This window comes from Eschrichtius robustus, chromosome 17 (genome assembly GCF_028021215.1).
Source record: "Eschrichtius robustus isolate mEscRob2 chromosome 17, mEscRob2.pri, whole genome shotgun sequence".
NCBI lineage: Eukaryota > Metazoa > Chordata > Mammalia > Artiodactyla > Eschrichtiidae > Eschrichtius > Eschrichtius robustus.
In genome coordinates, this window is record NC_090840.1 from 6,663,239 (window position 1) to 6,675,798 (window position 12,560).

The following is a 12,560-nucleotide window of genomic DNA, read 5'->3' on the forward strand; positions in this document are numbered from 1 at the left end:
AAACAGAAGAAAAATCACTCACAATTCCCATACTATCAAAACTATAAAATCTATGTAGTTGCAAAATGTCTTCACTTTGTATTTCTGTAGCCAATAAACACATCATTATCTAGTGATACGGTACACACAGAGCAGTAGATAGGTAGCCTGAGCTTGTATGTACACATATGTGTGTATGTGAACACAACATGACAGGTTCAGATATGATCATACGATCGTCCCAGGAATTCCAACAAGGTAATTAAAAATATATTTAAATTAAACAAACCTAAAGGGATATACTTATGCTACACTTAGAAATCACTGCTTGTAGTGGGTACAGATGCTTAGCAAGCAGTTGGGCTGGCTTCAGGGCCCAGAAGCCAGTCCTGGCGAGCAGCTCTAGGGATGATAACCACTTTGCCCCCCACCCAGTTTGCCCCCCACCCAGTTTGCCCCCGACACAGTTTCCAAGTTGCATTAGAGGGGGTTTGTGGAAACGTAAATGTCCTTAAAAAACAAGTTTCCATGACAAAATATGCGTGGGAAGAGCACGGGGCCACATCAGGTTAAGAGGGTGCCTATCCTGCAGGACTTGTCAGAGTCTCGAGTGTGTTAATGTACACTGTGAATCTCCAAGGAACCATCACAGAAGTCTTTCCTCAGTGGGCCATTTCACTGAAATAGTCTTCAATGGAAAACACTGGTTCAGAAGAAGAATTAATAAGTTACACATTCATATTTAAAATGACAAAATAGATAGAACATACATTTCAATTTAAATAGTCATATTTCTTGCCTCAAATAAACTAACTTGTATTGCCCCCAAATGCATATATAAATTACATCCATCCAGGTGTAAAACCAAAATTATCCTTTGATTCATGTTTCCTGGAATACTATCTGCATAGAGAATTTCATATTCTAGGCCAAGGACAGTGACACCACTTCCTGAAGGAATTAGGAAGTCGGTAACTTCTCAGCTATAGCCTGGAAGAGCTAAGGCGTAGACACATTAAGGCAAATTCAAAATAAACCATGAACCAAATTCTCCTGAATTCCACTTTCTAAATAATAACATGAGGTCAGACGTATAGTTAGATGATAGACAGATGTAGAGATAGAGATATAGACAGATAGATACAGAAACAGACAGCAACCTACTTGAGGTACTTTACTGCCAACCTTGAAAAGACTCTTTCCTCATGGTAACGAAACACAAAACATTTTGTCTATCCAGCCATTAGTTTGTCATTTGTCTTCTCAATTCTAAAGCATGTAGAGATCAGTACTGTTAAACCTATTTTGAAATAGTAGTAGTTTTTAATCACTAGAAGGACTATAATGAAGTCAAATTAAACAGATTTCCAAAACCAAGGACTTAGACAACACTTGAAACAATTTTTAACACAGAGAGAAAGAATTTTTGGGAAGTTACATGTTTTCTCTGTATTTTCAAAGTCGTTGACTATGACAAGGTAAATAATAGCACATCTAGCTACGTGCCTAAACATGGCAGGCACTCCACTGGGGGTTCTCTTCCTGCATTCTCTCTTCACCATGATGTCCTGCACCAACAGGAAAGGTTTTGTTTTTTTTTTTTTTCTGGCTGTGCGGCTTGCAGGATCTTAGTTCCCCCACCAGGGATTGAACCTGGACCCCGGCAGTGAGAGCACTGAATCCTAACCACTGGACCACCAGGGAATTCCCAGGAAAGGATTTTTTAAAGGTCGGGACTGGAATCTTCTGTGTCCCATGCATCTGACACAGTGCCAAGTATAGAGAAGACAAACATGTTTGTTGAGTGACTGAATGACTGTTCTTGAACAATACCGCAAGCAGTCGCTGTTGCCCTAGCTGATATTCCTGACAAGACATTCTGTTCCTCTTCCTAAGGGGTAAGGAAAGATCTGAAATCTTTGAAAACCCACAGAATATCAGATTGATCTTCATTCTCTGCTCCCATCATGAACCACACCCTTCCAGAAGAAATGAGAAATTATAACCCTTAGCTTTGCCCTTTGGTGAGGTACCATGTGCTTTGTTCCCCACTGGATCTTGGGTGGATGGCAGGAAGCAGGGACGCTTACCGCGTTTCATCCATATTTTGAGAATTTGTATCTTTATGTAGAGATTCATTCATTTAGAAAGGGAAAAAAACCTGCTTCTAGCTTCACTTCTGATGAATTCTTAATCAGACTAATACAACAGACCACCTATTAATTACAGAGATATTTTATTGTTTTGGAGGATAGGCAGAACAAGTTCATTTTCCAAAGCAAAGTGTCATGAATTCACAGCAAAGCGTCATGATTAAATGGAAATATGAAGAAATCATAAGCTTAATATACTCTCACCGTCATTTTCTTCCAATTAAACTATGAAAGCAAGGCTACTATTTTGCAAATAATTACATTGTATATGAAGATCTCTATACCTTCCATTCAGAAACTAGAATTACTTTCTCATACAGTCTAAATCATTTAAATTTGTTTCCAATCTCAAATGCATTAACCACTTTTATTTAGTGGTGTGTGCTTTGTGTCGGTCACCTGCCAAATATGACCCTATCAGTGTATACACAACTGAAAATCCACCCTCGAATGTGACATTTTCATGGGATGAATGTGTATTTGCTATTGGTTTATAAGCTCTATGTCCTGTTTTCTTTTGGGCCTCTGATTCTAAAGGATGTTTTCTATAAGCAAAATGGAATGTGTGTGTGTGGGGCGCAATGAAGACCTTTTGGGTCTTTTCAGTAGTCTTTCACAAAGGATACGACTCTATAAACATTAAGGTACTTCTTATTAATCAAGTTGTTTATTGTCCAAGATAGTTTCAATCCCATTTACTTTGTATAATGAAGATAATACTGCATAGTCTATAAATGCTCCCTTTCTGGGATGATAAGTGCTATAAAAATGAAAGATTGACAAAGCAATTGTTATTTAAAACAGCAAAGTATAAACACAAGACATAAAGCTCAGTGGAAATAACAATATAGGAGGCACTGAACCAAATCAGATTAATAGTTCATCTAATTTGATTCTTGTTTCCAGTGCTGACCAATACTTGATGCATTGGAAATTAAACAAAATGTATGCACCTACTCAATTGTGCATTGTTACTTTTGGAAGGAAAATTCTTCTTGGTACTTGCAGGTGATTAGCTTACACCCTGAGGCATGAGATTTTATTATCTCTAAATCAAGATCTGGGCTTACAGAGCTGCAAATTTTATGTTAACAGTCATAAAATGATCCATCTTATTTTCATATTCAGACGAAGTATTTGTCTCAATAGCTCTCTACAGCATGAATTCTATAAGTTACTTTCATCCTGTAAAAAGAAATCATTTCTTTTGTTCCGAATTTACTATCCTTTAATTGAACTGAGAATTGTGTTTCTTTACTATCGGTCATGGCAACAGAGAACTTACTTAATTTAGTTCAACACTGTCCTATACTGTACATTATAAAAAGCTTCCATCATCCTCTGTAAGTTTCAGCACCCCAACTCAAGGCAGAGACAAAATCTCATATTTGATGTGTGACCTTAAAGTCATGAATCTGATTACTTATACTGAACACACCAGAACATATTCATCCAAACGTTGTCTCTTTGCAGGCTGGCACTTCTGAGCAGCTGTATGCTTATTTCAATAATGCTGCTTTTACTTGGAATATTTGGGAACTTCCGTACAGGATTTTCTTCAGCGCCTGTGGGACATCGCTTTACATATCCTCAGACAACTCTTTGTCTTTTGGCGGTGAATTTGATTTTTGGAAACAGCTAATACTCACTTGAAGCCAAGTCTGTTGGATGTATATGGGTGATGTTTGGGGAAAAGAACGAGGTGTGAAAACAATGTGACAATGTTGATTTGCTAAGGTGGCTCATAAACTTTTGCCGAGTGCGGTTCTAAAAGAGGAGTTGCCAAAAGCCTTCTGAACTCTGGGGCAATAATAAAATAAGTTTGTAGCCGCCCAACGTGAGTCCTTTGAATGCAACACTCATTTTGGGAATATAAATTCTGGTCTATGCGGTAAGATAAAGCTAGTTTCAGTTGCTTTAAAGTTATACATTGCTTTCAACATAATTTAGGCTCATGTCTAGGAATTCCTGAGTCTATGGAAAAACTGTATTTCCTTAAGCTTTACTTAACAGTCCAACCCAAAATGACCTGAAATAGCATGTAAAACCACTCCAGCCCAGAAACCGTAGGCTCCACAATGGCATATATTCTTGACCCTCAGACTATTCATAGGCTCCCTCAACTAAAGGCTCATAAAGACATTTCAATTAAGGAACCCGTGTAGGTGATTTTTTTAAATGTCTAGATCATTTTTTATCTTTATAAAAGAATATATGTATGAAGCAAATTTTTCTTATTTTAATGCCACTTTAAAATTTTCTTTATATCAAAGCAGCCTTGCAGACATTGAAAATATGATCCAGCTATATCGTGAATCATATACAAAACTTCCCTAGTTCTTTGCGCACCTATCAATAACGTTAAAAATAAAATTGATAGTAATAATAATTGCTGGTATTAAGTGCTTTCCTGTGTTCAAGATCCCGAATCATGCAGTTTACATAGAGTTTCCTATTTTATTTTAATGGAAACCTAATGATGTAGGTCCTATTATCTTCTCTGTTTAACACATTAGAAAATTGAGACTTTAAACAGCTGAATAACGTGCATAAAAGCAAGCAGTTAGGAAGTGAGAAACCCGGAATTTGAACCCAGATGGAGCTGCCCCGAGTGCCTGGGGACGTTTCTGCCCCCTGAGGACTCGTTTCGTGTGACACTGGTGGTGCGTTAAGAGGTTTTTAATGTTTCCCTTGGTGCCTGTGGAAGCACAGGTGCTGAAGACGCCTTCAAGATCTTCTCCAAACCTTATTTATAAACCTTTGCTTCCCGCTTTTAAATTTCTCAATGGAAAGAAATTGTTTGCCTAAATAATCCGAGAGTTTGGTAATGCTCCCTGTTCAGATTAAGTTCCTCTAGGGTAACCTGGTGTCTCCGTTCTTGTTCTGGATTCAGAGAAAACGGAGCACAAGGAACCATTGCCCGTGCCTGACACCCACCATGGGGTGAACATGGCCACATCTGTGTTTTTCAGGCTTAGTGATGTCAAATCCACTCTTCTCTGCTACTATCTCCTGCCCTCCCTTTTCAGTTGCTTTATGACTCTTTCCTCTGCAATCTCTCCAACTTCCCTCTTTAAATCACAGAGTCTAGAACTGAACAGGTTAGTTTCTCCAGGTCTTACCCGGGCTGTGTCTGCAGCCACCAGGGCTCCCTTTCCTGGGTCCTTCACTGCGCGTGTGCTTCCATGGCACAGGGGCTGTGCTGGGCGGGTCTGTCACCGAGCAGATCTAACTCTGGGTGGGTCTGTCACTGGCTCCATGTGACTAGGTAAAGCACGTGCACAGCTGAACAGCAAGGCACAGAACAGGTCTTCCTAAACATTCCGCAGGCCCCAGCGTCCTCTGAGGGTCTTGGGCCGGCCTCTGGTGGTGAGCGGTGGGTGGAAGAGAGGGGGCAGCCTTCTACCCTCATCCCCAGCCTCACTTAAACGAGAACACCTTGACTCTTGGCTGTCCAACATGTAAGAGTTGGCACAGAATTTTACTGAGGATAATAAGAGGCCGTAGTTCTAAAGATATAAAAATTGACAGTCCCCCAGGGTAGAGAAAAGCCTGCAAGCTTTGGAACCGGAGAGCGAGGAGTCTGAGCTCTCCCTCTGCTACCACTAGCCTCTCCTTCGTCTCTTAGACTCTCCAAGTCACTTAGCCTCTCTGCCTAGAGACTGTCTAGAAAATGGGGCTAAATCTCACTTTGTAGGGTTATTGTGATGATGAGTAGAAATAGATGTAAAATGCCGAGCACAGCATGGGACACAGAGAAGCTACTCGATAGCAAGGTGCCATTTGTATTTGTGTTGTTACTGAAAAAAATTCGGTGTCCAGCTGAGAGTGTGTCTGTATTGTCATTTTCAAGTACGAAGGTTAGAATATTCTACTACGACTGAGCTTTTTTATTTTGGGTTAACTTCAATTTTATTCGGGTCTGGAGTCATGTTAATTAATATGCCGGGTTAGATGGTATACAATTCATTTAAGCTAAAACGTAATTGAAAGGAGAGGAGCATTGTTAATCCTATGACTCAGTCTCTTGGGTGGAGCCAATATTCACTGGCTGCTTCTATTTTTTGTTTATGTTCTATAAGAAACAGCTAATTTTAGAGTAGTGAGAAGCAGTTAATTTTAGAGTATAGTTTCAAACCTCTCAAGTATCACGAAACACTCTGATCTGTTGTGCCCGTCTTTGGGCTCTCAGCACCAAGCCCTGTGCCTGATGTGGAAAAGGTGTTGTGCAGCTCTGGCTGGGATGCAGACTAGGGCCTGGAGCGGAAGCAGTGAGAAGTAGCCGACTTGACGTGGTTACACACTAGCGAGGGCAAGAGCTGTTGGCCCAGGGATACAAGGCCTTATTGGATGAAACACATTGCATAGAAAATTGGTACCAAAATACGTAGCTCTGGAGGAGTAAGTCAAAATTGCCAGCGAGAACTTAGGGAAACGGACACAGAGCTTTGGCTAATACAGTATTTCACTGACAAAAGTGACCTTAGGAAACCATCAACAACACAAAAAGACAAATTGTGGAATGGGAGAAAATATTTGCAAGTGATGAAACCAACAAGGGGCTACTCTCCAAAATACACAAGCAGCTCATACAACGCAATATCAAAAACCAAACAACACAGTCAAAAAATGGGCAGAAGACCGAAACAGACATTTCTCCAAAGAAGACATACAGATGGCCAAGAGGCACACGAAAAGATGCTCAACATGGCTAATTATTAGAGAAACGCAAATCAAAACTACGAGGTATCACCTCACATGGGTCAGAATGGCCATCATCAAAAAGTCTACAAATAACAAATGCTGGAGAGGGTGTGGAGAAAAGGGAACCTTCCTGCACTGTTGGTGGGAATGCAAATCGGTGCAGCCACTATGGTAAACAATAGGGAAGTTCCTTAAAGAACTAAAAATAGAGCTACCATACAATCCAGCAATCCCACTCCTGGGCATATATCCGGAAAAGAGGAAAACTCTAACTAAAAAAGATAGATGCCCCCCAATGTTCAGAGCAGCACTGTTTACAAAAGCCAAGACATGGAGACAACCCAAATGCCCATCAACAGATGACTGGTTTAAGAAGATGTGGTATATATATATATATATATATATATATATATATATATATATATATATATAATGAAATATTACTCAGCCATAAAAAGAATGAAATACTGCCATTTGCAGCAACATGGATGGACCTAGAGATTGTCATACTAAGTGGAATCAGTTAGAGAAAGACAAATACTATATCACTTGTAAGTGGAATCTAAAAATAATAAAATGAATCTAATATATACAAAACAGAAACAGACTCACAGACATAGAAAACAAACTTTGGGGAAAGGGGAAAGAAAGCGGGGGCCGGGGGGATAAATTAGGAGTATGGGAATAACAGATACAAACTACTATACATAAAATAGACAAGCAACGAGGATTTGCTATGTAGAACAGGGAACTACATTTACTATCTTGTAATAACCTATAATAGAAAGTAATCTGACAAATATATACAACTGAATCACTTTGCTATACACCTGAAACTAACACAACATTGTAAATAAACTACTTTAAGTGAGCTCAGAAGAGAGAAGGTCGACACTCCATCCTGACTTCTGGGACAGGGGGTTAGGGAAGCAGGTCGAGTGCCCCGTCAGGACCTGGGGACAGCACAGCCCAGCACAAGGGCTGAGGGAGTGGGAGGTCAACACAGGGCTTGGGCACTTGTTGCCTGCGTGATACTTTTCCTCTTCAGTGAAATGTTGACAATCAAGCCTACTTTGAGGGGTAAGGTATGGGGAGTGAGGGAAGTCATTCACATAAAGTTATCTTTTAAAATATAAATCCGATCACGCCATCCCCCTACTGGAACCCATTCAGTGGCGCCCCTTTGTACAGAAAATGAAACCCAGCTCCTTTCACCGTCCTGCAAGGCCTTCGTGACTTGGCCGCTGCCCATCTTCCCAGCTTCATCTCAAACCACACTCCCCTGTTCACTCAGCTCCAGCCGCACTGACCACTTCTCCGTCCAAGGAGGTATTTTTGTCCCCCGAGCCTGCATTTACTGCACTGCCTGGTCGGCTCTGTCCCAGGCTCCCTGTGTCCTGCAAGCTCCTGTCTTCCCTTGCTCTCAGCTCCAAGGTCATATCTTCAAAGAGGAGTCAGCAGACCACCCTATCAGATGCCGTCCTTGATTTCCCAGAAGGCTTCGATTCACAAAGATCTTGGTCATTCGTTAACTTATGTTTTCACTAGTGGTCTCCCTGGACTGAAGAGAAAGTTCTTTAAGTGCAGAGGACGCACCTGCCAGTTCTCCACTGTGTCCTCCGAGCCTGGCCCAGCGCTCGGCACAGACCACGTGCCCAGGGAAATTTACCAAATGAACACATGAATGAGTGAACGGAGAAGATGGAGCTCGGCTGTCACACTGTGGTTACCTGGATTTGTGACTATTATTATCATGTAGCATTTTATGATTGTACCTTCAGATCTTTAGATCTTTCAGAATAGGGAAATAATTTATAACATACTAAAAAAAGTATAACAGAAAAATATATGTGTAAATATGAATGGCTGCTAGTTTCCTTGTGATAATTTTAAATGGAAAAGCAATGGATTTTTATATATGTTTCTGTGTGCAATCAGCGGATAGGCTGGTAAATTTTCTGCACGTGTCTGCAAGGTTGTACTGCAAATATCCCATTCACATACAACATCAGAAGGCCATTTTTCTAACCTGGAGAGGGTGTTTATAACTATTCTTCATTTTGTATACATACAATAGATAGTTGTACATAAATAGACATTCAACAGCTCCAGCAAAATTCCTGCTGCCAAAGAGAAGAAAAACGTCAGAGTAAGCTATAAAGAAAGTGCTTGGTTTTTTTAAATGTAGAAATGGCAATTCGCAGCATTTATACAAATTGCCGTATACTGAGGGTTGCAACTCTGAGAATGAATAGTAAGAAAAGTTGCAGCTAAGAGCAAATCTGAGGACACTTGTTTTGAAAGTAAAGCTTAGTCAGTATTATAGCATTCTGGCAATCTGCATAACATTAACCAGAGTGCTTTGTATTGGGATTGACACTTCATGTATTGATTTGCTCATATGTAAAATGTTCTGACTAAAACTTCTATTTAAAATGCTCAAGAAGAAACTTATCCTGGATGAAATAAGAAGAATTCATATGCCCCCTTACATCTTGGGCATGTTAATCTGAATAATACCAAGTGACTATACAACCCAATTGTTGGATGGATCTAATATTTTGCACCTTGTTTTTTTGCTATAATTTTACATACATGCTGTGAATTCTATAAATATACAGAAATGTGTGACGGTATCAGCAGAAAATATAAACAGCTTCAAAAGGAGTTAGAAAAATTAGAAAGTGTGAGATCCATAGTGAGACAGTACAGATGAGCTAGGAATTTTAAGGTTAAATAATAAATATTAAGTTTTCCCACAATGTCATACCTTAGAAGTGGAATGCAAAGTTGCATTAGACCAACAGGGTACCGAAATTTCTTATGCATTTGTATTTTGTGCTCCGTTTTCTTCTCTGTATCATATATTCAGTATATGTTTTCCCCAAGAAAAACTAACTTGTATAATTACTTTAGAGTTGTTGGAAGGGGAATGGATATTTGTGGATAAAACAGAAAGTATTTTTCATGGGTGAATGGAATGAAGTCCAGAGCCCCACCCGCACTGAGCCTGGCACCAGCCACATCTGGACTTAAAGACGCCACAGTGTCCAGTCCTCACAGCTTCAGCCCTGTCTCTGAGGTTACCTGCCTGAGAAATCTATAAAAGGAAATATAGCTTTAATAATCCAACACCAAACAGAGTTAACTCTTGAGTCTTTATACCAGCAAGGGCTCGTATTTGAGGTATTCTAAAGCATAAACTATTTTAGTGGTGTTTTCATTTTCAAATGAAATGATGCATTTTTTTCATTTGTTTGTTTGTTTTGGTAGGCTTACATTCTGATGATGTTGTAATGAGGCTAGGGTTAAAGACAGTTGGCATCTCCTCAGCAAAGACCAATGGGATGGGGTCAGGGTGGAGGGCAATTTAAGCGTGGAACATGGTGAAACAGAAAGTTGGTTAGGGATTAAGAATGCACTGTGTCTAACCCACAAAATCAGTAATCCACAGGTGGGCAATAGTACACAAAAGGATGGATGGAGGACCATCCACCAGGTGGATGGATGGAACGACACCAGAGGATGTTGTTCTGGTCCTCTAGGTATGAACAAATATTTTCATAACATATAGCTTTGCTTAGGATTTACTTTTTCTTCTTCAGCAAAGAAGATTGTGCAGAAATGCTAAAGTAATCTTTTATGCTTTCACATGACCATCAGAGTCTGCAATCAGATGGCCACAATCCATCCCAATACCACATGGTTGCATGTTACCTTGGATACCAGGCTGGCTCTGTATGCTGCTAGTTGCTTCAGGTACTCCTTCTTTGCAGCCTCTGTTTTCTTTTTATAGACCTGTAACAACAGAGAGTCTGAAATTAGAAAGCGCATCTGCTTTTGTTTCCAGAGAAGTACAGTGCAGAATGATAATTGTGTGTGTTCACACACAAACACACACACACACACACACACACATAATATAATAATATACATCTCCCCAAAGATCGTGTTTTCTTACTGAAACAAGTTTTTAAGAAGTATGGCAAGAGATTAGATAAGAAAAAGATTAACTATAGTAAAATTTTCCATTTTCCATAAAGCATATGTACAGATTTATCTGGGGTACTTTGACAGTGGAGGTAGTTGGCTTAGAAAGATACTATTGATGAAGGTTCCCAGGGAAAGAAACTACATGTGAATAAAGAAGTCATTCATATTTACATAATGGGCAGATAATTCTACAGTGCATTCAAATCCCGATATATATTCTCCTTGCTAAATATAAAAACAAGGACAGAATTAAAAGATGATCAATTATGTTCAATATGTTAATCAAAGAAACAGTTATGGAGTTTGCAGGTTCATCACTGTTTTAAAATTTTGTGTCTTGAAGTTCTATTTTCAAAGACTCAGGAGTTGGCAGTGGCAGTCAAAGTCACATTTGGGAGTGGGCTGGGGACGCTGAGTGGCCGAGGAATGCATGTGTGCCGTGCAGTCTGCTGTGGTCATGCCCTTTCCAACAAAAACACTGGATGGCATGAGTGTGTGGAAGCCTCAGTGTGAAAAGGTAAAAATGTTCAGAATTGAATTTCAGTTCACAGAAGCTTTTCATTTTTCATAGGGGATCATTTTGCAAATACAAGTAAAATCATCCTAAAGTGAGCAAAAGTACCAAAAAAAAACGACTTGCTGGTAGGCTAAAGGTCACATTGCTAACTTAAACAGAAAAAAAGTCATAAGAGTCAAAAATGAAAGACTAGCAAAGTGAATACACACGGCTGTCTGCTACCATTAAGCTCATTCTTTCAAGGCTTTAGAGTCTGTTTTTGTCAATCTTTTGAAATCACCCCTAAAGAATAAAATATTTTTCACCATTGGATGTATTTTCATCGATATGACTATTTTAAATTTCCCACATCTTGAATTTTACAGCAGGGAATGAGGCTTGGCTAGTATTTTGTAATGCTGAGCTCAAAACCAGACACAGATCAGTGTGAAAAGTGGCTTTGGAATTAGTCAAAATAGTTAAATATAAATTATGTCTAAAGACCAAGTATCTGCCAAAGTCGGCAGCAGAGGTCAGTTTATGGTTTCTGATGTGGAAGGTGGTTTGCTGAGCCCAGCCCCAACTGTGAAATTCACGGTGTGAGAAATATTACTTACTCCTGAATATTTTAATTAAAGCAGAACATTTTATTTAAGGTAAACAAATGAGTAACCTTGTCAGCAGAATTATAAAGGACCCTATGAAATGAAAGTGCTAATTTAAGGAGCTCTTCAGCCTAGTCTTTTATATTTGGCATTTTGGTATATTAAAGGCAATTATAATAAGGCGATTAAGAATTTGTGCAACAGTAACATACAATCATTGTGTCATCTTTACAATATATGGAACTAAAGAAACTTAAAAGAAATTTTTTAGTAAAAAGCCAATTAATCCTTTGGTTCAATTACAAGAGAACTCTTAATTTACTGAGCTAATTATTGGAAATAAAATTCAAATCCTTTTTTAGACATTCAAACATGAAAACAAATAAACACTAGATTACAGCACATGTCTTTGAACAGTATGATTCATGTATAGTATATGTTTTGGTCAGCCACAATCAGAAACACAGAGCCCTCCTGCTTTTTATTGATTTATTTCCTTCTCCCAAGACAGATCTCTGTTTGTAGTTCTCCCTCCAATCTCTTCTCCAAGACATAACTTATAATTAATGACCTTACACTGACAATGTTTACATTTACTTTTAATACCTTAAAACTGTTTGGAGAGGGTTT

At 39.1% G+C, this 12,560-nt stretch overlaps 1 protein-coding gene across 1 annotated transcript in view; it reads right to left on the minus strand.

Moving 5' to 3' along the window:
- The window catches only part of TOX (thymocyte selection associated high mobility group box), a 296,786-nt gene that overhangs the window by 10,701 nt on the left and 273,525 nt on the right, over nt 1-12,560 (minus strand). The window contains exon 6 of the mRNA XM_068526067.1: nt 10,554-10,634. Coding sequence (XP_068382168.1) covers nt 10,554-10,634 — 81 coding nt within the window. The remainder of the gene's footprint in view (nt 1-10,553; nt 10,635-12,560) is intronic.